This window comes from Rattus norvegicus, chromosome 12 (assembly GCF_021556685.1).
Source record: "Rattus norvegicus strain SHRSP/BbbUtx chromosome 12, alternate assembly SHRSP_T2T, whole genome shotgun sequence".
In the NCBI taxonomy this organism is placed as follows: domain Eukaryota; kingdom Metazoa; phylum Chordata; class Mammalia; order Rodentia; family Muridae; genus Rattus; species Rattus norvegicus.
The window spans coordinates 43097751-43125749 of record NC_141545.1 but is presented as its reverse complement, the minus strand read 5'-3'; the positions used below and the strand labels follow the sequence as shown (position 1 = coordinate 43125749).

The 27999-nt window shown below is 51.5% G+C and overlaps 1 protein-coding gene and 1 long non-coding RNA gene across 3 annotated transcripts; both read right to left on the bottom strand.

Annotated features, from left to right (window-relative positions):
* Nucleotides 1–187: 187 nt before the first annotated feature.
* On the bottom strand, nt 188–19353 carry Plbd2 (phospholipase B domain containing 2). The gene is made up of 12 exons (NM_139255.3): nt 19065–19353; nt 13935–14028; nt 9046–9204; nt 7610–7710; nt 7214–7428; nt 5866–5963; nt 3252–3412; nt 2556–2651; nt 2319–2390; nt 1563–1715; nt 978–1140; nt 188–777 (listed from the first exon to the last, which is right to left on the bottom strand). Exons 1-12 carry the CDS (start codon nt 19340–19342, stop codon nt 610–612), a joined length of 1758 nt encoding a protein of 585 aa, NP_640348.2. The 5' UTR covers nt 19343–19353; the 3' UTR covers nt 188–609.
* Nucleotides 19354–22106: 2753 nt separating this feature from the next.
* LOC148002338 (uncharacterized) lies at nt 22107–27042 on the bottom strand. Of its 2 annotated transcripts, XR_015634792.1 has the most exons (5): nt 26807–27042; nt 26130–26367; nt 25321–25414; nt 24186–24413; nt 22107–22511 (listed from the first exon to the last, which is right to left on the bottom strand). It is a non-coding gene; the product is annotated as an uncharacterized LOC148002338 (long non-coding RNA). The 2 variants fall into 2 exon arrangements; XR_015634791.1 differs by lacking the exon at nt 22107–22511 and having other exon boundaries at nt 23969–24413.
* Between the last annotated feature and the right edge of the window lie 957 nt (nt 27043–27999).

The window sequence follows — 27999 nt, the reverse complement described above, 5'->3', positions numbered from 1 at the left end:
CAGCGGTGGATAGGGTGTGGTGCCGCCCGCCTCACAAGGCCCTTTTAACAGAAGTACAGCCAGGGCTTTGCCACCATACCACACAACCAGGGACACCTAGCAGGAGGCCAGGGGCAGGCATGGCTGCGAGTAGGGGTAGGAGTATGGGTGATGGTCCCTCCCTCGTGCTGAAAGAAGACTCAAGACCTCCAGCTCCAAGCAGCCAGAAACTTTGGTTTTTGTTTTCAAGCTCCTGCACTTAGGGAAGCTGCCCAGAGAAGGGGACACCAGGGCTGCCTCCTGAGGCGATGGGCCCGCAGGCCAGTAGTGACAACCAGGAGCCCCATCAGTTCACACACATGCTGAGGGACCAGCACTGGGAGAATACCACCCAGGGTCCCACCAGGCCCACAGCCAAGCATAAGTCCCAGCCTGCTGGTGACAGGGACAGGGAGGAAGAGCCACGAAGGGGCAGAGGGACGGAGGCAGCTCAGAGCCCACTGGGTTGTGTCCTTGCGAAAGAAACCACCAGAATCAGAGTCCAGTGAAGACAGAACCCCAATGGGTGGACAGCAGGTGTGGGACCCCACTGGTCACACAAAATGAAGGCAGCTGGGCGGAGGCAGATTCTCAGTCCCATGGGACCTTGACAGGTGAGAACATCCAAAGATCAGGCTGGCCCATGTGCAGCATGTTGTGGAATGGTGATTTACTCCACTGGAACGGTGGCAACTGGTCCCACGTGGGGCCACTGGCTGCCAGCATGCTCATGTACTTAGCCAGTGCAACGCTGGTCACCTAAGGGTCAGAGAGCACACCACGGAGCTGGTGAGGCCCAGCTCTCACCATGACCTTTCTTTAAAACACCATGCTGAAGCTGACCCAAAGCAGATGTCCCCTTAAACTGACCCAACTTCAGCCCAGGTCTGACCTCTCGCCCTCCACCTGTCCTACCCATCCTTCCCCAGGGCCTGTGACAACTGGCTTAGGTGACAAACCTTCACATCAATGCCGCCATGGGCGCGCTGACGCAGGGCCTGAAATGGGTAGGAGCCATTAGCAGGGTTGAGATCAGAGCGGGCAGAGATGGCGTTCTCTGCGTTGGGCTTCGGGCTGCAGGCCTCACACAACGACAGAGGGTCATGAAGGAAGTCATTGTACCTGGGTGCGGGAGGAAGGAATGGCAGTCACCCTGGGGAAAGACCAAGCTCCTCCTGCCTCAGGGTGGCCTTGAAACTGCCTGATCTTTCTGGGCGTATCCCAACACCAGTCTTGGCCTGGGCAGGGTCTCTTCCACCGACTAAGTCACCCAGGCCCATCACTCAGCTCTTCCTGGGGAGGTTCTCCACACCCTCCTCCAAGCAGGTCAGACGCCTGCTCTGTTCCTTGACAGCATCTCTAGGAACTCGGGATGCCCAACCACACTGCAGCTCCAGCCTGGGTTCTGGGCAGGCATCTCCACCTCTCAGAAGGGCCTCCCCAAGGACGGTAGAGAGCAGGCCCCCATCTGCAGACCAAGGCTGGTTCAGTGGTAGCTATACAGAGGTGACTCTCCGCACCAAGCCTGGAGTGTGCTGACCCACCTCATGAGCCGGACCATGGTGTCTACGTCCTCCACTAGTGACTGGTCCCTCTGGAAGATCTTGGCTCGAGGGTTCCTGGTGTAGGAGAACCAATCTCCGTACTGGGCTACCAGGGCCTGCAGACCACTAGCGTTGAAAACACTCTCAAAGTACCTGTTGGGACAAGGGTGGTCACCGACGACTCCCACTGGTCACACAGCTGGTTGTGGCTGGCATGGGGGTGGGGGACACGGTGGGACAGCTGTCATTGCAGTCAGGTTGTAGCAAGGCCCTCCTATCCTATAGGGGATAAATCTGGGCTCTAGAATAAAATCTCGCTTCACTATTCTCTCACCATGAAGCTGTGCGTGAGCCAGGATTCCTGCCTCAGTTTCCACATCTGTGGAATGAGAATAAATGGCTGTACTCATGTATCATGGCCATAAGGACCTAACGCCAGCAGGGAAAGCACAAGACATAAGGTGGCTCTGAAGAATCCAGCTAAGATGGATTCACGGGACTCAGGCCACCCAGCCACACTTCAACGTCAGCCTGGGTACTGATGGACATCTCCACCTCCCAGGAGGCGGGGGCAGATCCAGCTGAACTCCTGGTAATGCCCAGTCCCAAAGTGTGGCCGCCCCAAACTGCTCTCCCTACAGGATGGGGGCTGTTCTCCTTGCTCTGCATATTTAAAATGTCACCAGGGGAAGGACCCTGCCTTAGAGAGGACAGATGTGGGGGGAGGGAGCCACATAAAGAAGCAAGGGCACATACGGGATGTTGTAGCTAGCCCAGTAGGTCGTCTTGTAGAGCTCTGCAGTCTTGTCCGCCACCACCACCATGCCCCTGAGACCAAGAGCAATGGACAAAGGTGAGGGGACACTCGGGGGCTCAGCCAGTGTGAGGGCCCTCAGCACCCTGGGCAGGAACTGTATTGTGTCCGAACCTCCTGTCCCATCAGGGGCACCCTTCCTTTAGCCTCCCCTTTCTCCCTCTGCCCCAGGGACTCACGGGATCTGTTCTAGGATGGTGAGCACCCGGCTTCCAGGGCTGGGCCCATTGGGGATGAATGCCTTGTAGTCCACAATCATCCACTGGTTATTATACCTGCCAGGCATGAGGAGGGAGTCACGCCCGGAACCCTTCTCCAGCCCTCTCCAGCACACCTCTCCCAACCCAGTACCCCATACAGCCAGGACTCAGGGACAACACCCTAACACTGCAGCTTGACTGGGAGTCCACAAAACCCTCTTGCTGTGTGTGCTGCCTCCCTGCTCAAGTACAGCCCACGGCTTCCTAGAATTTGCTAAAGTAAAGAACCATTCTGGTTAGGCGCTCATAGACATAGGTAGAAGTACCCACTTCCCGTGTCTGGTTTCCAGGCTCCGCCCCATAGGCACTCCGAGACCTACCCACTTTAGGCATTAGGCACTTGGTTCCCAGGCCCTAACCCAGACTCATCTTCTTCCACCACCTGAGCCCTCTAAGTTAAACAGCCTCAAGAGGAAGAGCTTCCAGAAGGAAAAAGAAAACCTTTTCTTTCTTGTGCCTGTTTCCCCACATATAAACCAAGGAAGCCGCTCAAGTTTCCCCAGGGAGCTTCTGCAAGAAGGGGCTGAGCAGAAGGCCTTGGAACCTCATGGGTCCCCTCTGGTCTGAGGATTAAATGGTCCCCAAGTAAGGGCCGTGGAACAGGATTGCACTCACGTGCCACTATTGAACCGCCTGAAGACATCTGCCCAGGTGGCCCCATCCAAGGCCAGGCGGTTGGCCACAATGTTTCGAATCCACTCCAGCACACAGCCCTGGGGTTGCACGTACTTCCACAGCGCTGGGTTCTTGTTGCCGATGGTGGTCTCCAGGGTGACCTGTGAGAGAGACAAGGTGGGCTTCAGCCTCCACCTGGCAGCCCAGCAGGTCTTCACTCAGAAGTCAATAATTTCTGCTTTCCTCGCAACGCTTTGCTGCCTTGGCGCACACCCCTCAGGGATTCCTTGGAAAGGTACTCGGCTTGAGGGAGACTCGGGATCTTGCACCCAGCTCTGCCTTGGCGACTAGAGTGCCATCCCTAGGTGCCTCTCCTATCAAAGGGGGAGCTCTCCCCCAAGAGACAGCATCCCACCCTTCTTTCTCTCAGCTCCACAAGGAGAGGCTATTCACCTGGAGCCCCAGCAGACAGAGACCTTGGGAAGATCCCAGCCCACCCCGCTGTGTCTTGGAGTCACAAGCCATCCACTGCTGCTTATGAAGCCTGTCTCCTCACTGTCCCTGGAGTCCTCGTGTGTCTGCACAAACATGCCTTGTTCTCACTAGTTAAAGCCAGTGCAGAACCAGCCAGGCGTGGTGGGTGGCACACACCTGTAGCCCATGCCTATAGCCCAGTACTCTAGAGGCAGGAGCAGGCAGGACTGCCACAAGTTCAAGGTGAGTCTGGTCTCCAACAAAACAAAAAAACCTGATCAACAGTCAAGCAGAGCCCATGAAACTTAACTTGCAAAAGGCCACATCCAGGCAGCTGGTGGGTGGCCCTGCAGTAGGGGAATCTAGACAGCTGAGTCCCAGGCAGCTCTTTCCACCCTCCCCAAACACACAGGAGGGCACCGATGCCTGCTCCTGGAAGGCAGGTATACTGAGGCCAGGAGAGGCTAAGAACCAGCTGCTTGTGGCTGATGAGCACTTGGGCCCAGGCTCCTACCAACCTCCTCCCCGCAAGCCAGAGTTTAGTCCCCTGTGCCCCTGAAGGGTGCTGGCCTGAGTCTTCCTTTACACGAGGAGGCTAAAAAGAGCCAAAAGCTGGCAGGACCCACCTAGGAGAGTGTTTGCAAGTTTTACTTATTTTGGGGGCATTTACAGTCTCATGGGCTAACTCACGCTAGCTTCAAACTCTTCTTGGTTATTCTCCTGCCTCCACATTCCAAGTGATAGGAGTTCAAGTGTGAGTTTAGGCCAGTGTTTTAAAGAAGCCATCGGGACTGGAGAGATGGCTCAGCAATTAAGAGCACTGACTACTCTTCCAGAGGTCCTGAGTTCAATTCCCAACAACCACACGGTGGCTCACAACCATCTGTAATGGGGTCCGATGCCCTCTTCTGGTGTGTCTGAAGACAGCTACAGTGTACTCAGATATGTAAAATAAACAAGTTTTTTAAAGAAGACATTGAAGCCAGGCATAGTTCTGCCTATCTTTAACCCTAGGGAGGTGGAGGCAGGAAGATCAGGGATTCAAGGAAACCTCAGCTACATAGGCCAGCCTAGGCTACGTGAGATCTGTTTTAGAAAACCAGAACATAAAGAGAAGAAAAATAAAAATGACATCTAAGCCAAGCCTGGCACAGGTAAGTAATCTCAGTCTACTCAGAAGGCTGAGGAAGGAAGGAGAGTTGCTAGCCTGGGCTACATACTGAGTTCCAGGATAGCCGGAACTGTAGAGAGATACACTGCCTTAAAGATAAATGAATCAAACAAACAAACAAACAAAAACACAGAATAAAAAGGGGAAGCCGAGTTTAGTAGCCTGCACCTTTAAGCCCACAGGCAGGACAATCTGAGTTCAAGACCAGCCTGGTCTGCAGAGCAAAGTCAAAAGCAGGCAGGGCTATGTAGTGAGACTGCGGCTCCCGATAAACAAACAAACAAACAATAAGGGGGTGTGAGGAGGTCACCAGCATCCTACACTGCAAAGGGTCTAGGACACAAACACAAGGAAAGGCAGTGGGCTTCACAGTCTCCCATGCTGAGCTAGTGACGAGGCCCACCCTTTTCTCTCCCTCTCTCTCTCTCTAACCCTATGGGAGGTGGGAGGTGGGGGAAGCTTGCTTGCCTGGGGCTCCTGTGATTAAGGCCCCCAGGGGCTGCCTCTCCCACACTAGGAAGAGCAACGTGGAACACAGGGCCATGAGCCCCACCATCCCCGAGAGCCTGCACCCGGGGCACACTGCAGCTAAGTGTGTCTCCCGGCAGCATCAGTGCGAGATCTCAGGCGCCAGGAACAGATTTCTAAAAGGGCCTGGACAGCAGCCAGGGAGCAGGAGAAGCAAAGCGCTGTAAACAGCAGCTCCTCAGGACAGGGCCAGGTTAGGGGGTGGGGAGAGGGGAAGGCAGGGCAAAACAAGGTCACTGACAGAAAGAGGTGTTTGCACTGAACACAGAAAACCAAACAAGGTCCCTGCACTCAGGGGCTTCGCAAAGGTCCCTCACACCAGTATTTCCTAAAGCCTTGGTGCTTTCAGAGTCAGAAGCCCTGCATGCCTCATCTTCTTCATGTTATCCCCAGAGCCTCTATGTGCCGTGTCCCCAAGGAACATGTGACTCAGCCACTCACCAGCCCACTGCCCAGGATGTAGAAGTCATCACCGGAGAAGATGGTGCCCGGGTAAGACGAAAAAATCAAGTTGTTGCCGGCAATCAGGGGGTACTCCTCTGGTGGGGGGCAGGAGCTGGTCAGGCAGGCCCTGTAGATAACCCATCCCCCATCCCACAAGGCTGGGGTCTCAAGTGAGGAACAAGCAGTCCTCAGGAGGCCACTCTCATCCCTTCAAAAGAAACCCACAAAGGTGTGGGTGCCACCTGCCTGGAATGCTATCATCAGGAGGACCCAAGTTCAAAGCCACGGGGGCTACATAGTAAGACTTCCATTCAAAAAGGAGGGGAGGAGGTGGAGAAGAAGAGAAGGGGGAAGAAGATGAGATAGAGGAAGGGGAGGAGGAGAGGGGGAAGGGGGAAGGGAGGAGGAGCAGGAAAAGGAAACAGGGAAAGCACCCTCTGCGGGGGAAGCGCCCTGCTGACTATCTGCTGCTCCCAGAACAAACTTGCAATGCAACCAACGCAAGATGCTCCTCAGTGTATCTGGAAATGGGTTTCCTCAAACACTGCTGAACGGCGAATTAGTGTTTAAAAGGTTCAAATAAATAAATTCATTTAAAGTTGTAGATGGATCTGACTTCATCAGAAGGGTCTGCATGGGGAGCTCACAGTGGGCAGGTGTCTCCTCTGGACCCATGAGGTTTGTGACTGTTTACAAGTGATGTCTCAGGAGAAACAAAGCAACGCAAAATCAAAGGGGACCTTGGAATATCGGCAAGAAAACAACCAATCCGCAGGGAGAACCTCCCAAGGGCTGTGGGCCTCACCGTGGCAGGATTTCCTCTACACATGGCTTCCAGCAAGTGTTGGTGGTACTGTTTCAGGGAAGACTTGCTCAGAAAGGCAAGCATTCCACCGTGGAGCTCTATCCCCAGCCCTCAAACAGGTTTAAAAGGTTAAAAATATTAGACACCATCATGGTGAGAGCCTGTCATCCAGTAAGACAGAGGCTGAGGCAGGAGGATTTCTAATTCAGTAGCACCCCACTAACTGCTTTCTCACCGTTGCCTCTGTTTGCCTGCCTCATCGGATGACGGTCTATGTTGGGCACGCACTAGAGTTCAAGGCCAGCTGGGACATGGAGCTCAGTGATAGATACAGCGCTTTCCGGGCAAGAGGCCCAGGAATAGAGTCGGCAGAAGGAAGAAGGGTAGGTGCAGGCAGAGGGGCAGATGGGGACCAGCTGAAAGAAATGCCTTGCTTACCAAGTAAGAATTCCTGGCACTGCTCCAGAACTCCGCCCAAAGCCTCACCCCCTGTGCGCATGCCCATGCCCACCCTCCTTCAAGAATGCTCCCTCCTCCCACCTTGCGGCCCCTCCCGGAACTGCAGCCGGTACTTCTTGATGATGCGTAACATGTTCTGGTAGGAGTTCCAAGTGTTGTGAGCCACCAGGAGATCATGGCTGCCGGGCAGCAGCTTGATGAGGGCAGAGCACGAACCGGAGCCCACGGAAGGCTTGGTGTTGGTCTTATTCAGGGCTGGCTCTAGGTCTTCCAGATCTCCAGAGATCTGCAGCAGGCTTAAGAGGCAGGATGGGAGGGTCAGGGGCTACTCTGCACCATGTCACTGCTGAGGCTCTGTGGTCAGTCGACCCACTGTGTCCTGGGAGTAGGACGTGGCAGAGCTGGCACGGAACCAGGATAATTAGGAAGTTCATGGCTCCCTACCCACCCTGCAGGAGGCTGATGGGGGACACTTACAGGAACCCCAAGGGTTTGATGTTGAACCTCCCAGTTGGGAAGGTTAAACGGCCTTCATAGCTGTCCTCCAGGCCTTTCAGCTGCAGGAGGGTCAGCCGCACCTAGGGGAGGGAGAGGGAGGATGAGGCTCCCCAGCTCACCACTTCTACATAATTGCAGGGGCTCTGACCTGGCTCAGGGGTGCTCCACAGGCCCCAGCCAGCCCTGACCCCTCTCCTGCTTTCAGTGAATAGATGCTGACACACCTGCATACTGGTCCCAAGTCACCCTCAATTAAAGATCTGGTCAAAAGCCTTCTTTAAAGATCTTCCATAAAGCCTTCCAGTTTGGCCGGAACCCCCGCCAACACCTCCCTAGTCTTAGACGCTGGCTGTGTGGCTGTCCCTGGCACCTGGGCCTTCTCCCTGCTGTCTGCTCTGCCTCAGCATGTAACTAGAGGCATCACTGTGGCCCTGCTGGGTCTTGACTTGTGCGGGGCATGTTCCAGGGACTTAGTTAAGTGCAAACAAGAGAGGTGGGCGGACAGGATGGGGAAGGAGCAACAGGAGGAAGTGGACAGACAAGACAGACAGGAGGAAGGGTGGGTGGATGGTTTGGAGAGTGGATGGGTTGATGTGTGCACATGTGGGTGGTAAGTAGATGTATTATTCAGAAATAGATACCTTAGATTCATGGATGGATGGATGATGGATGGATGGATAGATGATGGATGGGTGGATGGATGGGTGGATGGGTGGATGGATGGGTGGATGGGCAGATGGACAGACAGATGAATGGGACAGAAGGGGGCGGGCACATGGGAGGTTTGGAGGGTAGATGGGTTGCTGTGTGTTGATGGTAAGCAGACATGGGGAAGAGTGGGTAAGCATGTGAGGAAAGAGAATCTGAAGCAGCCAGGGCAGGAGATGGGTTTGCCAGGAGGGCCGTGTGTGGGGGATAATGGCATGAGCAATGGAGGGTAGCAAGATCATCCACAGAGGCCACTGCCTGTGCTGCACAGTTAAACCCTCATGTCTGTAGAGAATTCAGAGTGTGGATTTTGCACTGAGAACCATGCTAGCTACCCAGGACCTGGCCCTCAGCATCCAGTCTGTGCAAGGTCAGTCCAGGGAGGGAACGCAAGGCTCTGCTATGTTGTGTGCTTTCGTCTCTCTCCTCCCTCCTCTTCTGAAATAGTGTTCTCCTGTGTCCAGCCTTCTGCTGCCTAACTGACAGAGTTCAGTCCTCTGACAGCAAGTAACAGGGCTGGGCACCTGGGCAGCTGGAGGTCCGTCAGGCGGGCAGATGGCAGCTTGGGGACAAGGGGTGCAGATGCTGATGGACACTAGAATGGGCTGGGTATTCTGGCTCACCCAGGGCTAGCCAGGGACTGTTCAGGAGATGGGTACACCCAAAAGAGCCACCTTCCTTCCCACAAGCGGGGCAGCCTGGCCCACCTGGTGCCAGTATGGCGAGTCCGGGCTAAGCTCCATTTCCCTCTGCATCCACTCCAGGTTGGCCTCCAGGAAGCTCTTGAGCTTCTCACAGTAGCCGACTTCGTACTCGAAGGGGCCGCAGTAATTGACCACCGTGTTCATCCAGTGCATGTAGATGAGCTGTAGAGAGGACAAGACAGCTGCTCTCTGTGCAGGACCCTGAGGACCAGAGCCCAGGCTAGAGGACACCCACACCTACCACATGGCTCTCAGCCCCCTCAAGGCTCACATCCCCTTAGGCCTGCCTGCTCTGGGACCTGGGGTACAGAAGGTCTAGCCTAGACTGCACCGCCTCTGTTACTGGGACCTGGATTGAGCAATGTGCGCTGCCATTGAACATGGGGTCATGGGTCGCTTCTGTCTATGGTTGTAGTGCTGGAGGTTGGACCCTGGGCTCCAGGGGGGCCACCAGCCACCGGACCATAGCCCAGCCCCTGAGGTCTGATTTTGTTTTCTTTTGTTTGGGTTGTTTGTTGGGTTGTGGGGTCACCCACATTAGAGACTTCCCGCCTCCGCCTGCCAAGTGCTGATTACAGGTGTGCACTATCAAGCCTGCGTATAGAATGCTGTGGATGGAACCTGCCAGGCAAGCTATCTACTAACGCAGCTACGTTCCCCGCCATTGCCAGGATCTTCAGACAGGCTCACACTCCTCTGGCCTGCTAGGATGACTCCAGGCACTGCAAACACGACCATAACTCTCAGCCAGATGAATGTGTTTCTGCGAGGCTCCCTGTTCTGCTCCAAGCATGGCAGAAACAAGACAAGCCCCCACTGCTGACTCACTGGGCAGAGCAGTGTGCCAGGCTGTTGGCATGCCCAGGTGCAGTTTGGATGAGCTTGGGCTTGCCTGCTGGGGGAAAGACTACAGCCAGCGTACTCTGTCCCCCAGCTGCTGGGCGTGAATGAGGTTATCCCAGGCCACCCAGCCAGCTGACTGCAGCAGCACCGGTGAGCCCACCAAGGTCAGCCTCATCCAGAATGACCAGGGCACACAGCTGATGCTTCCTGGAGACTGGGGGTGGGGCTGCTGGCCTGCGGCTCATGCTAGTGAACAACATCTCCCCACACAGTGGTCTAGCCTGGGCTGGCTGTTCAGAAGCTGTTATGGGGTTGGCGCTGATGGAAGACAGAATCTAGAGGGAGAGCCTAAGGTCTCTGAGGCTTGTCCTGGACCCCAGTCTCTTCCTCCTCCATGTTTTCCTTCTGGCTCATGAAGGGAACATTTGCTCTGCCACATGCATGCCCCTGTCACTGCTGTCCAGACCCCGGCAGAGGCCCAAGGCAATGATCTGCCTGGCCTTGGGCTGCAACATAAGAGCCAGTTGGCTGTATGAGCTCCTTTCCTTGTCTTGGCTGTTTCCTTATAGTGAAGTGAGACCAACACATCCACTTTACAGCTGGGGAAACTGAGACACAGGTAGGCAAGTACCTGCATCCCCAAACACCCAGACATCAAATCACAGGCCCGACTGGGGCCCATACCAAGATGTGGGTTTTTGTTGTTGTTTTGGTTTTGTTTGTTTTGGTTTTTGTTTTGTTTTGCTCTTGCAAAATCCCAAATCCCCACCCTGTCCGGACAGTTGCTGAAGGTAACTTCCGGCCACATCCCACCAGAAAGCCTCCCCACCAGGAGGGCCACCGGCCCAGTGACACACACCAAACCCTGCTCTCGTTCAGGCCTCATTAATGCTCCCTGTCTCCTTGTACCTTGCAGGGCCTCCAGAGCACTGCTCACTGCCCGGCCCTACCTGAGGCTCAGCTGCAGACTACACATGAGCCCTACACATCTGCAGGGAGCAGCAAGAGAGCAGACTGTCCTGACTGGAGACTTGGGCCAGACAGAGCTGGATGCAAACGCTGCTCCTCAGCTTGAATGTCTGTCTAACCCTGACAAGAGCCTTCATGTCCCAAGACCTGAGTCTTATCATCTCTCCACAACACAGGCGGCCAGGCCACCTCCAGAGGCTTGAGTGGATCCTGTGAGATAACACAGGCAAAGCATCAGGTCAGGAACATCCATTGGGATCCTGGCACGAGAGCCACGATGGCCTTGCCTCAGTGTCCCCAACCACTTCCCCATACACAAAGGCTCATGGGAAGCCTAGACAGTGGTCAAGCATTTTAAAGAATCCCACGGAGGCTGCTTCCGTGAGCCCTACCCCCGCAGCATAACGCACAGCCTCATGGTCCCCCACTGTCAGTCACTGCTAGGAAGGGCCCTCAGCCTGGTCCTGCCTACATAGTGACAAATCTGGAATTTTGGTTTCTTTCTAAAACAAATAATTATTGTAAGAGGGTCCTGAGAGGAGAGGTGGGCAGTTGTTGGTTGAGCAGGGGGGTTGGTTGTGGTTTGTTAGTAGTCATGCTCAAAGAAGAAACAAGAAATTAGATTCAGGGATATTCTCTCTCTCTCTCTCTCTCTCTCTCTCTCGTGAAGTGGGGGGGGAGGACCCACAAAATAGCAAGTACATCAGTCACATTGGGTGTTCTTACTTAAAACCACTTGGGACACCCCTTGCATGTCCCTGGGTCACCAATGGAATATATACTCAAATAGTGGCCACCGGACCCTGAGTGGGTTTCAGTCTATGAGCTGATGCCCAGTGATTTCCCAAGGTCGGTTCTACTTCCCACATGAGCCAGTGCAGGCAAAGCTGCCACCCACAGCCAAGCTGATTTCTGATGGGTGGGACACCGGACAGTGACTGCCGTTTTTATAGTTCCAAACCAGATAAGCAAGAGACTCTGCTCTTTGGAGACTTGACACATACAGAAGAGCCAGTTTAATAAAAGTAGGAGCCAGGTAGGTGATGTGTATCAGTGCTCTGAGGCAGGAAGGTCACAAGTTCAAGGCCAGCCTGGACAACAGAATGAGTTCAAGGTCAGGCAAGCCAAGCTTGTGAGACTCTCAAACAGGGCAGAGAAGCCTGGGAGTAGAGACCAGTGGGAGAGTGCTTACCCAACAAGCAGGAGGGCCTAGCTTTAATCTCCAGTATCAGAAAGGTGGGGGTGGGGCACACCTCTATAACCTCAGCCTAGGAGGCCGAGGCAGGAGGATCTTAAATTAGAAATCAGCCTGGGCCACACAGTAAACCCTCTCTAAACACCATAAAACAGGGTTGGAAAGAGGGCTCCATGGCGCTTGCTTCTCTTGTGGAAGACCAGAGTGCAGCTCTGTAAAATAACTCCAGCTCTAGAATATATATATATTCCCTCTCTAATATAAATAAAAATTATTCTTTCAAAAATGCACCAAAGTGGGCGAGCAGTCATGAAGGCAGAGGGGAGCCATGGACCGCTTGTTGAAAAGGGGGCATGAGCAGTGAAGACTAGAGAGCGCAGCAGGAGACACGGGTAAAACACAGAAACATGTATGTATAAAAATGGTATATTGGGGGTGCTGGAGAGATGGCTCAGTGGTTAAGAGCACTGACTGCTTTTCCAGAGGTCCTGAGTTCAAATCCCAGCAACCACATGGTGGCTCCCAACCATCTGTAATGGGATCCAAAGCCCTCTTCTGGTTATCTAAAGACAGTGACAGTGTACTCACATACATAAATTAAATAAATAAATCTTTTTTAAAAAATGTTATATTGGGGCCACTGAGAGGGCTCAGCAGGTTAAGGAGCTTGCCGCCAAGCCCGATGTCCTGAGTTCAGTCCCTAGGGCTCACATAATGAAAAGAACAGACCCCAGAAAGTTGTCTTCTGACCTCCATGTACGAATCCTGACATATATGCACCCAACCATACACAGACACACGTGTACCCACCCACATGCAGACACAGAAATGTAGAAAAAAAACTTAAAATGTCACCATCAATTTTAAAACATTATTGAGAAACCTATTATTGTGTACATGAACTAAAAATCATTTCTTTATAATATATAAATACAACAACAACAAAAAAGAATACATTATGCCAAGTGACAGTTATAAAAAGGTTTTCATTTCCCGGCACGCATGATGAGCCCTGGGTTCCACCTCCACACAGTACTGAGCAAAAGTGACACACAGTAGTGACCCCAGGCCTGGGTTCCCTCCCCACACAGTACTGAGCAGAGGTGACACACTACTGTGGCCCCAGCACTAGGGAGGTGGGAGGCAGGAGAATCAGGAGTTCTGAGACATCCTTGGCTACATGCTGAGGTTGTGGGCAGCCAGGGCTACCTGAACCCCATCTCAAAACAAAAACCAAATCTCGGAGGAGACGGCAGCCCACACCACTTCTCTGACTACACTTCTCTGAAGTGTGCAGAATGACAAAATCCATGTGATACCGCTGGCCTTAGTGAGGCCTGAGGCTGATGGAGTGTGGTCGGCTGGGTAGGACTTCCTTCTGCGGTGGTGAAGACACTCTAGAACTGGATAGTGGTCTGACTATGCCACCTTAGAACTGAACCCCAAAACAATAGATTACACTGTTTTCCTGTTGTTTTTGTTTGGTTTGGTTTGGTTTTTTTTAGGGGGGAGGTGAGGGAGAGTAGTCACACTGGTTCTGAACTCCTGATCCTTGTCATCCGTCCCTCTATCCTGCAAGTGCTGGGACAACAGGCAGGAATCGCATGAAAGTTTTGTTGTTTGTTTCTTGTCCCTAACCCAGGCCGCTCATAAACTCAGCAGTCTGCCTCGGCCCCCCAAGTCATGCCGTGACAGGTATGTGTGTGTCTCACCATTCCCAGCTTATGAGCTGTTCTTGAAGGACAGGCTCTTTTTCTCCCCTAAGGGAGGACAGGAGATGGGGACCCTTCTCAGCACATGTATCAACCCCTCTGAAGGCCCTAAGGATGTCCTGGCTTGGCTGAGGACAGGAAGCTGGGACCCTGGACTCCCACACTGGCCTTACCTCCTCGGACACAGAGGCCTCCACCACACCAGCTGCATAGGCCTGCAGGCTGTCATTGTAGCTGCCATTTGTGCCCAGGTCCAGATAGGCCCACCTGGAGGGAGAAGAAGGACACCCAGTCAGCAGTGGGGACCCCTGCAAAGCCAGCCACACAGCCAGCCCCACAGCTGGAGGCAGACTCGGGGTTGGCTTTTTGTTTGTTATATTACAGATGGAATCCAGGCCCTCATGTGCCAGGCAACTGCTCCAGCCCCTTTATTGTTCCTGGTTTTTTGTTTGTTTTTGTTTTTTGTTTGTTTGGTTTTTTTTCTTGGCTGGCCTGGGTCTCCAATCCTCCTGCCTCAGCTTTCCAAGTGCTGAAATCACAGATGCATGATACCATGCCTGCCTACCCTCTAGTTTTAGACCATAAAAACAGCCTGATGAGCAGCAGCTGCCCACACAGATGTTGCCTGCCTTTGGGCGCCTGGTAAGCAGCAGCTGCCCACACAGATGTTGGTCTGCTTGTGGGCACCTACATACCTGCTGGGCTACATCCCTGAGACAGGAAGTGCTGATCAGAGGATGTACTTCAACAAAGACTAACCCAGCCTCCTCTCCCCCACCCATGCCAATTGATGTTCCCAATCATACTGGCCAGCCCTTCTGAGCTCGTCCAACTTGTCCACGGGCAACCCCACAGTCCTTTCAGGTAGGCACTGTTACTGGTCCCATTACATGGAGGAAGAGGGGACTGAGGCACAGAGCTCGTCATCACAGTGATGGATGCCTGTGTCCTCCTGTTTTCTGAGGTTCTGCAATGTCCCCATCCGTGACCGTGAACCCTGCCCACATACCCATCTGTGCTGGGTCACACATGTGGCTTGCTTTGCCCAGTGGATAAGAAAAGAACTGATACATTGCTGTTAAGAAGAACAAGAGGCCTCGAAACTCCCTGATGTCCTTCTGTGCCTCTGCCACTGTCATAAAAGGACACTGTGTCCTTGTCCATGGGTCCCAGGGATGGGAAATGTCCAGAGCAGAGGTCTGCAGACCTGAAGCACAGTGGCCTCAGGAGCTCAGCTCCTTGAGGGTCGGCAACCATTGGGACTGTACTTCTGGAGCACTGCTGCCCGATGCCTGATTGATATAGTGTCAGAGGTCACCAAGGGCAAAACAGGATTCCTGTCAAGTCAAGCTACCATCTTTTTTTTTTTTTTTTTTTTTTTTTTTTAAGATGAGGTCTCTCACTGAGACCTGATTTCCCCGAATCTCCACCTCCCCCAGCATGGGGGGGGTGTTATAAATTATCACCCCCACCGTTGTTCTCAGTTTCTTTATAGAACTGCCTTTAAAATATCTCTCCAGAGGCTAGACAGATGGCTCAGCAGTTATGAGCGTACACTGCTCTTGCAGAGGACCTAAGTTCAGTTCCCAACACCCCCATCAGGTAATTCATAAGAGCATGTGAGTCCAGCTCCAGGAAATCCAAGTCCCTTTTCAAGCCTCTGCAGGCACCTGCACATACATGCCACACATAACCTCACACAGACACACAGAGATAGATAAGTCATTTTTTGTTTTGAGACAGGGTTTCTCAATGCGGCTGTCGCTGAAACTCACTGGCTGGCTTTGAACTCCTGAGTGCTGGGGTTAAAGGCATGTGTTAAGGCCCTGCTTAAATACACCTTTTAAAAAAGAAACCGACTTGACAGGAGGTGCAGTGCAGCTCAGGTAGCAGAGCGCTCACCTAGTGCACACCAGGCTCTGGGTGTCCCTAGCCCTGCATAAACTGGGCATCTTGGCACATGACTATATTCTCTGTATTTAGGAAGGAGATGTAGGAGGATCTCAAAGTTCAAAGTCACTGTGATGGTTTATATATTCTTGGGCCAGAGAGTGGCACAATTAGGAGGTGTGGCCTTGTTGGAGTAGGCGTGGTCTTGTTGGAGTAGGCATGGCCTTGTTGGAGGAGGTGTGACCTTGTTGGAGGAGGTGTGGCCTTGTTGGAGTAGGTGTGGCACTGTGGGCGTGGGCTTTAAAACCCTCACCCTAGCTGCCTGGAAGCCAGTATTCTGCCAGCAGCCTTCAGGTGAGGATGTAGAACTCTCAGCTCCTCCTGCACCATGCCTGCCTGGATGCTACCATGCTCCCACCTTGATGATGATGGACTGAACCTCTGAGCCTGTAAGCCAGACGAAATTAAATGTTGTCCTTGAGAGAGTTGCCTTAGTCATGGTGTCTGCTCACAGCAGAAAAACCCTAACTAAGACAGTCACTGAGAACAGACTGAGTTCTCAAAACAAAAGAAGGTGCATGCAGGAAAGACAGTTCAGGCAGTGGAGTGTTGTGTTCCAAGCGTGGAGGCCCATGGATAAAGCTTGACATGGTGGTCCATGTTTGTAAGTCCAACAATGAGGATGAGGACACAGGCAAATCTCGGAGGGGAGCCAGTCAGCTTCACCTAATCCAGGAGTCCGACCTAGTGAGAAGTCCTGTCTCCTGGTGTCAACACCTGAGCAACAACACCCAAGATAGATCCCCTACACACACACACACGCACGCACGCATGCACGCACGCACGCACGCACGCACGCACGCACGCACGCACGCACGCAATCCCAGTACTCAGGAGGCAGAGGCAGGTGGATCCCTGAGTTTGAGGCCAGTCTGGTCTACAGAGCAAGTTCCAGGACAGCCAGGGCTACACAGAGCCCTGTCTCAACCCACCCACCCCTCAAAAATAGCTAGCCATTGCCAAGAGGTGGGCAGGGGTCGGAAATGTCTTCTGAGGCCACTCTCCTATCACCAATCCTTCAGCAGTGGGCAGGCCCTTTCGTTGCCTCCCTACACACTATGGGTTTCTCTTTAGCCATTCTTCAAAGAAAACCCAGCCTTAACTGACCCATTTCCCCAGCTGCACTGGATTCAAGATGGTGCCTGCTTTCCTAAGTTGCCCTCCCTCAGTTCCACTCTGCCTCATGGTGACTGGCTCCAAACAGAGAGCTTTCTGATTGGTGAATCCAGTTGATAAGAAGAGTGTAAAAGCCCCAGACAAGCCGGCAATGGGACATCTCATCTCTTACACACTAAATCCTAAGTCTCAGGGCTGTGTTGGGTGGTGGGGCCAAGGTCAGACTCATGGGCCAGCAAGATAGCTCAGTGGGTAAAGACAATTACCACCAGGCCTAATGCCCTGAGTTTGATCCCCAGGACTTACTGAAAGGAGAGACATGATTCTTCAAACTGTCCTGACATTAATTAATTAATTAATTAATTAAAACAAAACAATAGTAAGCCAAACTCAGAACAGCAGAAAGAGAGGAAGTGGGGAGGAGGACTTACCACCAACAATCCCTGAACTGGTAAGGGGGAAACCCTCAGAAAGGGGGATTCTAATTCCAGGAGAGTCTAGCTCCTGACTTCTGCCCTCCAAAATAGGGAGCCAGACACCCCCAGGCAGAAGCTCCCATTGACAGGGGACGAGGACAGGCCAGATGTCTTTTATTTGACCCAAGCCTTCATGGGTCTGTCTCCCTGCCTGTAAATGGGGGTCTCCCACCATGAACTCCCTGTACTGATGGAGTCTCACAGTGAAGGGAGCATGTGCCATAGGAGAGAACAGGAAGTATGTCAGCATAGTGACAGACCTCAGTTTCCCCAATTGAAAAATGGCTGAAGGACCCTTACTTACTCCTTTCCTTCCCTCATCTCTCCTCACATCAACAGTGGTGCTTTCAAAGTCCCAGTGAAACTGTGGGACCCTGTGAACCCTATCTCAGGCAAGGAAACAGGCTCAGAGAAGGGGATCCACTTGCCCTGGGAGTACAACAGTGGATCTGAGGCTGCAAGAAATTCCCACCACAACCACAAAGAAGACCCGTCCCCACTCATTTATGAGCCCTGCAACTGGAAGCATGCTCAGCTCACTTGATGTCCTCCTGAGTCCCCTCTCCCCCTCCCCCGACATCCCCCACACACACACACACACTCCTGGGCCTCCACACCCAGGTAGGGATTTGTCATGCCCTCTCAGCTCTGCTAAACAAGCAAAACTATGTGAGTCAGCAGAGAACAGGCCACCAGATCAAGTCACAGGGGGTTCCCCTGATGCCAATCAGAGCTGTGGTTCCCTTCAAATAACAGCCAAGTCATCGGCCTTCTCTCCCTGGACACCTTCCCAGATTGACCCCACCAAGCTGTGATGTCCAGGGACCACCAACACTGGAGATGTCTTTAGCATCCTGTATCCCCCAAACCTGTGAGAAGCCATGCTGCAGGAGACTGTGCCCTCTGAGAATGAGCACAGCCAGGACCGATGGGGACATGCAGGTTCTGGATGCTCCCCTTACACAGCACAAATCTGGGTTTCCAGGCAGATTGCTGGCTCCCGCTTCCTGTGGGATTTGCCCATGTCTCTCTCAGCCTGAGTCTTGTTTGGCTCTGGGTCCTTAAGACCACACAGTAGGGAAGAATAACTGAGCACAGGTCGTTATTCTTGGTGGAGACCCCAGCAAGAACCCACAGTCAAGTTCTAGGTTCACAGTGGTGATGTGGGGACCCAGAGAAGCAGAAGAGTTAGTGAGAGACAAGAGATCTCAGGGCCAGCCTGTTGGAAAAGTGATCACACTGAGCACCAAGCTCTGGTTCAATCTGGCCATGAACTCATCCCTGGATGGGCAGGGACAGCAACATCTAACAAGGATACGGTCCACACTTGTGAATTTAGGGACCTGCAATTTTCCCTCTGGCTTGGAGCCAGGTTCATTCCAGCCGCTCTGACTCTGGAGGGAGACAAGGGTCTGGGCTCCTGACAATTGTCACTATCCCTCAGGCTGGGGACAAAAGGGCAGTAGAGTAAACATTTAGTCCCAGAACTCGGGAGGCAGAGGCAGGCAGGTCTGTGTGAATTCCAGGGCAGCTTGGTCTACATGGCGAGCTCTAGTCTAGCTCGCCTTAAGTGTGGGGTCACATCTGTACAGAGGGCAGGTCCCCTGGCCCTTCGGGGAGAACCCCTGTGGTTGGGAATAGGAGTTACTGCGTCACCCACCAACTCTGGGCCAGACCCGGCTGTGGACTCCCCAGGGAGGCAGGGCCAAAGTCCAGGGCCCTATCACCCGCCAGGCTGTGGCGGGGATGGCCAACCCTTACCCAGTCTCGCGGATGGCGTTGGTGAGGTTAGCCCAGGCCACCGCATCGGGGTGGAAGCCGTACTCCAGGCGCAGCTGGCCCGAAGCGGCGTCCAGCAGCAGCGAGCGGGTGCGGGAGGCCGGCGGCTCGGGGTTTTGGCGCCGCCAGCCGGGCCCGAGGGTGGGGAGAGCACCCGCCAGGCCGCTCAGCAATAGCCCGGCCAGCGAGGCCAGCGCCAGAGCCCGCCGCAGCGCCCGGGCCGCCCGGCCACCATGGGTCCGGTCCATGGGGGCCGCCATCCCGAGCCGCAGCCGGGCCACGTGACTGTGTCTCGAGGGGCGGGGTCAGGGCGGAGTCAGGGCGGGGTCTGCGTTTGGGCTTCCGGGGTGGGCGGGGTCTGTGGCCCGACAGGGGCGGGGCCTGCCTTAAAGAGCTCGAGCTCTCTGCGGAAAGCCGGCTCAGCATCCTTCCCTTGGCAGGAATTAGTATGTTCTTTTTCTCTCTTGTGTTTGTTTGTTTGTTTGTTTGTTTGCTTGCTTGCTTGCTTGTTTTTGTTTGTTTTAAAATTATCCTTCCTCTTCCTCACCTTTTTAAAATTTTTACTATTTTTAGATTTATTTCTTTTATTTTATGTGTATGAGTGTTGTGCCCACATGTGTGTATATGTGCATCATGTGAGTGCCCATCAGCCTCAAAGGTCAGAAGGGGCCATAGGATCCCCTAGCATTATGATCCTTGTGAGCCACCATATGGATGCTGGGAACTGAACCCAGGTCCTCCTTAGAGTAACAAATAATCTTAACACCCATGTGTGCATGTGTGTTTGAGGATGTGGACACAGGTGGAGGCCAGAAAAGAGTGCTGCATTCCCTGAGACTCTGTTGTGAACCGCCTGAATGTGGGTGCTGGGATTCGAACTCAAGTCCTCTGCAAGACCATCGAACGCTCTTTACTGCTGAGCCATCTCCCAGCCTGCAACTTGTTTTTTCTATTTGTCTGTTCATGAATGAAGTATTCTAAAGTTACCCAGGCTAGCCTAGGACCCTGTCTCAAAATAATTTTTTTAAAAGCTGGGTGTTGGAGTACCTATTCCTGTGCTCTTGAAGATTATAAAACCCAGCTGGGACAAAGAGTGAGAATCTGTCTCAAAAAATAACACGAAGGGGGGTGGTGATTGGCATTTCAGGGCTGTTCAGACCTCAGCCTGCAGCGCCAGACCCCAGAAGCCAAGGGCTTGAGCATACAAGCAGCCCTCACCTCAGATCAACAACTTTGGTCTAGTCACTGACCAACTTTGCCTCTGGCCAACCAATGACAAATTCCGTGGGTTCACGTGTACAAAGTGACTCACGCTTACGATTCTAGCACTGAGGATGGCTGAGGCAGGAGGATTGCAAGATGTCCAGACCAGCCTGGACTGAAGTGTAAGGCCTTGTCCCCATACCTAAAAGGAACTCACTATGTCCTTCTATCCCTACTCTGAGCCATAAATTTCTAGACTATTTCACAGGACAGGGAAGGTGGTTTCTGAAGGACATATTTAAAGCCCAGCAGTCACTGGGCTGAGGCAGGAGGATCACCAGCTTGAGACTTAACCTGGACTAAATAGTAAGACCTCATCGTTAAAAAAAAAAAAATTTTTTTTGAATCAGCGGTTTGCCTGCATGTGTGTGTGAACACCAGGTCTCAGCTCTCTTGAAACTGGAGTCACAGATGGTTGTGAGCCCCTGTTGGGTGCTGGGAATTGACCCCAGGTCCTCTGCAAGAGCAGCCATCGCTGTTAACTGCTGAGCAATCTCTCCGAACGAGACCCATCTTTTTTTTTTTTTTTTTTTTGGTTCTTTTTTTCGGAGCTGGGGACCGAACCCAGGGCCTTGTGCTTCCTAGGCAAGCGCTCTACCACTGAGCTAAATCCCCAACCCCTAGACCCATCTTTAAAGAAGAGAAAAATTTAAGGTCCCGGGCTGGAGAGATGGCTCAGCGGTTAAGAGCACTGGCTGCTCTTCCAGAGGTCCTGAGTTCAATTCCCAGTGACCACATGGTGGCTCACAACCATCTGTAATGGGATTCTATGCCCCACTTCTGGTGTGTCTGAAGACAGCTACAATGTATCCTATACCTGAAATAAATAAAAAATAAATAAATAAATAAATAGGTCTTTAAAAAATTTTTAAAGCATGCTTGTAAACCCATCACTCTAGAGGCAGAGGCAGAAGAGCAAGAGTTCAAAGTTAGCCTCAGTTACACACTAAATTAAAGGACATGGGGGGGGGGGGCAATGGACCTTACCTAAAAACATAAACACAATATACAAAAGGCTGATCTAAAACCATGTAACTGCCTGCTTACCCTAGAGGTATTCCCCTGGCATTCCCTGGCATAAATCCGAGTCGCTGCTTATAGATTGTCTATATGCAGATGAGGGCAGGCACAAGATAAGGCAAGGCCTGTGATTGGGCAGTGAAAAAGTAAGGCAGGCACAGAGTTTTGGAGAGAAGAGAGAAGGAGGGAAGAAGAACCGAGATGGAGGCAGAGAAGGACGACCCAGATCTGTGTGGCCTTAAAGGGCCACAGGTAGCTATGACTATTATATAAGGGATGGATTTTTATAGGATAATTTGTCTTATCTAGGTGGGCAGTTTATATCGATATTATTTGGCTCTGAGTTTATTGTGTGGACGTTTTGTGGAGTGAGAATTTACTGGTATAAATCTAAATCTGCTTGATAAATACAAGCTCATTGAGTTTTGATTTTAACCGGTTACTGGGGGTTGTGACAATAACCACAGGGGGCGGATGCTGGGAATATGAGCAGAGTCCGAGGCAAGAGAGCCCCAAGATAGGCGATCTGTGTATGGAATTGGTGTGGCAGCCACCCGTCTTGGTAACTAGATGGATGTCGAGATCACTGCAGGGCCCAGAGAGTTGCCGGTGGCAACGTGGGATGGAAATTGGGAACTTAGCGAGTCAGGTGGAGACATTTTGCCGATTGAGATGAAAATATCCCGCAGATGCCATGTGTACATGTGTACATGCCTACAGTACCTGCAATAGCAATGGGTTGGTGTCTCATTCCTTTTAATTTTATTATTGACCACTACAGCTGCTGTCATTTGTTAATCCCTTACTGCAAAGACTTTCTGTCACCAAGTCCCTATCAGGCTCGGGAAACTGAGGCCCAAGCAGGTAAAACGAGTTCTAGTCACAAAACTAGAACTTTCAGGACAGGGAGTCCAACGGTTCAGAAACACCATGAACACTGCCCTTCCCAGCCACCAGGGGGCACACACAACCACAGCCAAGCTTGACTTTTCCCGCCTCCCTCTAAAAGGCTGGCTCTGGCTGGAGGGGGAGGAGTCTGCCTTGAGTTCCAATCCTCTCTCACTGAGGCCCTTGGCCACAGGTGATGTCTGGATCCGAGCCTTGCTGAACTCACTTCTGCAGCGGATTCAAGGAGCACAGCCTAACCTACAGGAAAGAAACCAGACACTAGGCACACCAGAGAGGCAAAACACGGGTGTATGATCGCTAAGGATGATACACATAGAGTGAACGCACAGGCGCGCGCGTGTGAACACACACACACACACACACACACACACACACTCGCGGACACGGGTCCATGCTATTCCCCAGCCTGGGGGCTGCATAAGCATGTTGCAATAGTCTAACCCAGTGATTCTCAAGCCTTTTGAGAAATTCCTCATGTTGTGGTGACCCCCCAAACCTTATGCAAATATCAGATATGGTACGTGACCCCTGTGAAATAGCCATTCAGCCTCCACAAAGGGGTCACGGCCCGCGGATTGAGAACCACTGCTCTAAAGCCACTACACAGGGGAATGCATCCGTAAGAACCTGACCCCAGCACCTATGTAACAAGCTAAGCACAGTCTTCCACGTGCTATAATCTCAACGCAGAAGGAGGCAGAGACAAGAAGGTCGCAGAGGCTCACCAGCCAGCCAGCCTTGCTGAACGAATGTCCCCCTCAGGCTCAGTAAGATCCTCTCTCAAAAAATAAGGTGGGGCCAGACATACTGGCTCTCTGTGAGTTCCAGGCCAGCTAGAGCAACTACTAATAATATTGACATAATGTATACATAATATAATATATTTATATGAGATAATATATATTTGTACCGGCTAGTTTTGTGTGTCAACTTGACACAAGCTGGAGTTATCACAGAAAAGGAGCCTCAGTTGAGGAAATGCCTTCAGGAGACCCAGCTGTAAGGCATTTTCTCAACTAGTGGTCAAGGGGGGAGGACCCAGCCCATTGTGGGTGGAGCCATCTCTTGGCTTATAGTCTTGGGTTCTGTAAGAAAGCAAGCTGAGCAAGCCAGGGGAAGCAAGCCAGTAAGTAACATCCCTCCATGGCCTCTGCATCAGCTCCTGTTCCCTGACCTGCTTGAGTTCTAGTCCTGACTTCCTTTGGTGATGAACAGCAATGTGGAAGTGTGAGCTGAATAAACCCTTTCCTCCCCAACTTGCTTCTTGGTCACGATGTTTGTGCAGAATAGAAACCCTGACTAACACAATATTTATAATATACAAATACATTTTAATATAAATCATATAATATAATATTTGTATAATATATAATAGAAATATTATTAAGGTGGAGAATAATTGAGAAAGATATGTAATCTTAACCTTTGGTCTCTACAGGTTAACTTGGGCATTAGCATATGCTTAGCAGCTTGAGGCCCTGAGTCCCACTGGAGCTAGAGAAATGGCTCAGTGGTGGTTAAGAGCACTGACTGCTCTTCCAGAGGTCCTGAGTTCAATTCCCAGCAACCACAAGGTGGCTCACAACCATCTGTAATGGGATGCAATGCCCTCTTCTGGTGCGTCTGAAGACAGCTACAGTGTACTCACATTAAATAAATTAAATACATTAAAAAAAAGAAAAAGAGCCTGAGTGCTCAGGGTTTATATTTTATTAAATGAATGGGGTTACATTTTTACTTTTTGTTACATGTATAGTTGTGTGTGTGTGTGTGTGTGTGTGTGTGTGTGTGTGTGTGTGTGTTTAATGTTTTTGTTTGTTTCAGGCAGGGTCTCACTTACAACCTTGGACAGCTTGGAACTCACTTTCTTTGCACACCAGCCTGCCCTAGAGCCCACGGCAATCCTCCTACCTCTACGTCCCAAGCTCTGGAATGAGAGGTGTGTATCGCCATGCCTGGCTGTTGTACAGCTTTAATGTCGTTGTTGAAGCAGCGTCCATAGGTGAGCTCCCACCCAATTCCCGGTGCCGAGCACTTGGCTTGCTTCCGGTTACTGCACAAGTGGGCTGTGTGGACTGCTGCAGCCAGCGCTTTTCTTCAGAGTCATGCCCAACTTCTCTCGCTGTTGCTCCAAAGAAGCTGAGTTACATGGGCGAGGCAAAGGATACATGAATTTTCAGGCCCTGGTGATCCACAGGACCATTTTCAACAGTTTCCTGAAAGGATATTCCAGCTGAGGGGTACCCAACAGCCAGGCAGGGCCCCAGAGAAACTTCTCTTGCATAACGCTAACTGCTACTTCTTCAGCTGCAAGACAGTAACGAGTTTCTGACTCTGGGTGGATTTAACCACATGCCCTGTGACTCTGCCCAGGGAGGCTAGCTTCATTGAGAAGGGTACTAGTTAAGGTGAGGGCATCATTGAGAAGGGTACTAGTTAAGGTGAGGGCATCATTGAGAAGGGTACTAGTTAAGGTGAGGGCATCATTGAGAAGGGTACTAGTTAAGGCAAAGGCATCATTGAGAAAGTTACTGGTTAAGGCAAAGGCATCATTGAGAAGGGTACTAGTTAAGGTAAGGCATCATTAAAAAGGGTACTAGTTAAGGTGAGGACATCATTGAGAAAGTTACTGGTTAAGGTAAGGCATCATTGAGAAGGGTACTGGTTAAGGTGAGGCATCATTGAGAAGGGTACTAGTTAAGGTAAGGACATCATTTGAGGGCATCATTGAGAAGGGTACTGGTTAAGGTGAGGGCATCATTGAGAAGGGTACTGGTTAAGGTGAGGGCATCATTGAGAAGGATACTAGTTAAAGGGAGGGCATCATTGAGAAGGGTACTAGTTAAGGTGAGGTTCATGAATGTTTAAGGAACCTGTTGGTCTCAAGGCCTCCTCTTAGAGTGAGATAGAAAGTCCCATTTCTCTTTCCCCCTACCACTTCTGCTAGAACTGTCCCCAGGTTCTTGCACTATGTCCCAGCTGCCGACCACACCCTGACCTCTGAAACCAGTGGACATGCTAAGTTGAGGGGCAGATTTGGCCTTACCTGTCTGTGAATGAGGGTGTCAAGCCCGGAGAGGAAGGCATGGTTGCTGTCCAGACAGGCATTTCATCTCCCTGATCGGCTGTTTGCTCCCCTCCTGCAGGGCTCACACACACAAGTGTTGTAGGCCCCCAGCCAATAGCTGCAGTTTGCTTTGTTTGCTTGGGTTTGTTTTTTTTTTTTTTCCTTAAGATTTATTTAGTTGTTATGTATATGAGTACACTGTCTTCAGACACACCAGAAGAGGGCATCGGATCCCATTGCAGATGGTTGTGAGCCACCATGTGGTTGCCAGGAATTGAACTCAGGACCTCTGGAAGAGCAGTCAGTGCTCTAACCACTCTGCCATCTCTCCAGCCCCCTGGTTGTTGTTTGAAACAAGGTCTCTCTGCATAACCCTGGCTGTCCTGGAAGTCCCTCTGTAGACCAGGCTGGACTTGATCTCAGAGATGCACCTGCCTTTTGCCTCTAAGGCTTGCAGATGCCTCTTCTGCCAGCACCACCACCACCATCCAGCTTTGCTTTTTTTTTTTTTTTTTCCATGTGGTGAGATTTAATGGGGGAATGAGACAAGAGGAAGGGGCAAGAAAAAGAAGAGAAAAAGAGAGCCCAGCTTTGTTTTGAAGGGTTTTTGTTGTTGTTGTTGTTTTTTTTTTTTTTTTTTTTTTTTGAGATGGAATCTTTTGTAGCCCAGGCTGCCCTTGAATTTACTCAGTAGCCAAGGTTAACCTAGACCTCCTTGTAATGGGATTAATTGGTTGTCAACCTGACTATATCTCTAATGAACTACAATCCAGAATTAGAGGGCTCACCTGTGATCCCGATCTTGAGGCTGGATGACACAAGTTTCTGATTCGGATCTTGGCATGGAGATCTTGAGGCCTAGTGGCTGTGAAAAGCTTAGGCCCAGGCAAGGTAGTACATGCCTTTAATCCCAGGAGACTGAGACAAGGAGATCTCTGAGTTTAAGGTCAGCATGGGACAAAGCAAGTCCCAGATCCCAGGTAGTGGTACACACCTTTAATCTGGGCCACACCTTCTGCTGGAGGCCTACACAAGGACATTGGAAGAAGGAAGCTTCTCTCTTCTTTGCCCCCTTGCATTTACTTGCCAGCACATCTGTTGGAACCTCCCTCTACAGAAGACCAGCTGACACAACCAGCCGCATGGGACTGAGCAACTACTAGATTTTCAGACTTCTAATTCACAGCTGACCATTGTTGGGGAGGTCAACACAACAAATTCCCTTAATGTAGAGACATTCCATACAGTCTGTGACTCTAGACAATGCTGACTAATAGACATCCCAATCCTCTGCTGAGCTCTGAGATTACAGGTGAGCCCTAGCACACCAGGCTTGTGAAAGACTGGGGATGGAACCCAGGGCTTCAGAGATGCTGGTCAAATAAGCTACAGGCCAGCCCAGCTTTTGTTGATTTGGGGTTAGTTCATAAGGGACTGGGGACAGGAGCCACATACCAGCACATACCTGTGATCCAAGTACTCAGGAAAGGCAGGGGGATCAGGGATCCAAGGCAGTCTGGGCTATGTAGCGAAACCTTGCCTCCAAAAAGAGACCGAAGACAGGACAAGACCGCCTATGGTGCCACAGGTAGTCATCCACTCCATGGGACTTGGGGGCTTTCCCTTCCTGACACGCAATATAGCCCCGTTCTGTTCCTCACAAAAGCCCCTGCCGAGGACTTCTGTGGACCAAAACACAGTGGCAGCTGATGCTTCCCAAATAAGGTCACATCGGAATCTTAGGTCTCACATTCCCTGGTCGAGTCAGGGGCTGTTTCCTCTCCACAGTGGCTATGAAGGAAGTGCCACCACTCTGTACTCTTAACTTCTGCCACAAATTCCCAGAAGGGGGTATAGCTCCCCCTTGCTCTCCAGTCCCTGGTGCTGACCCCCCTTGAGGTATCACGTGAACACACATCTATGCTTGTGTGGCCTTGTGCTGGGGAAGCTAGGCAAAGAGGAGTATACGGAGAGCGTCCCTGAGGCTATGCAGAGAAAGGCAAATGTCTGAGCATCTGGAGGAGCAGGCAGAAGAGCTTGGGCTAGAACCTTTACACAGAGTCTCTCAAAATCACGCCTTTCATATGCTCAGATATATATTAAGATGCTGGTGGATTAGATCTGTGACTTTGGGGGTGGTTGTTATGTAGCAATAGTTAACAGGTACATGTAGGAGTCTCCCCATGGAGGGGAGGAATTCGATACTGTTGCCTGCTCTTTGTGACATGTGACACACTGACGTTGGTCCTTGTACACTCGAGAATTGTGGTAATGATGGTGTGGCTTGGTGCTACACACCTTTAATCCTTGTACTAGGGAGGCAGAGGAAGGCACATCTCTGTGAGCTTGGTCTTACATGGCTGGTTCTGGGACATCGAGGGCTTCATAGAGAGATCCCGTCTCAGAGCAAGCAAACAAAGAAACAGAAAAGAATAGTTGGTGCCGACAATGGGGGTTCTGGAGTTCTACTGCTCAACTTATTATTATTATTATTATTATTATTATTATTATTATTATTATTATTATTAAATTGTATTTGTCTTACATCCTGACCCCAGTTTCCCCTCCCTCCCACCTGTTCCGCTTACCATGCCAGATGTTGTAACACATGCGGCTTACTGAATACATTACATTTGTTAATTTGGTGTGTGTGTGTGT

Coding starts and splice junctions, on each gene's coding strand:
- Plbd2 (NM_139255.3), bottom strand. CDS start 19,342: ATGGCGGCCCCCATGGACCGGACCCATGGTGGCCGGGCGGCCCGGGCG. Junction 1,141..1,562: donor ACCATGGTCCGGCTCATGAG/GTGGGTCAGCAC, acceptor TCCCGCACCCAG/GTACAATGACTTCCTTCATG. Junction 778..977: donor ATGGCGGCATTGATGTGAAG/GTTTGTCACCTA, acceptor TCTGACCCTTAG/GTGACCAGCGTTGCACTGGC.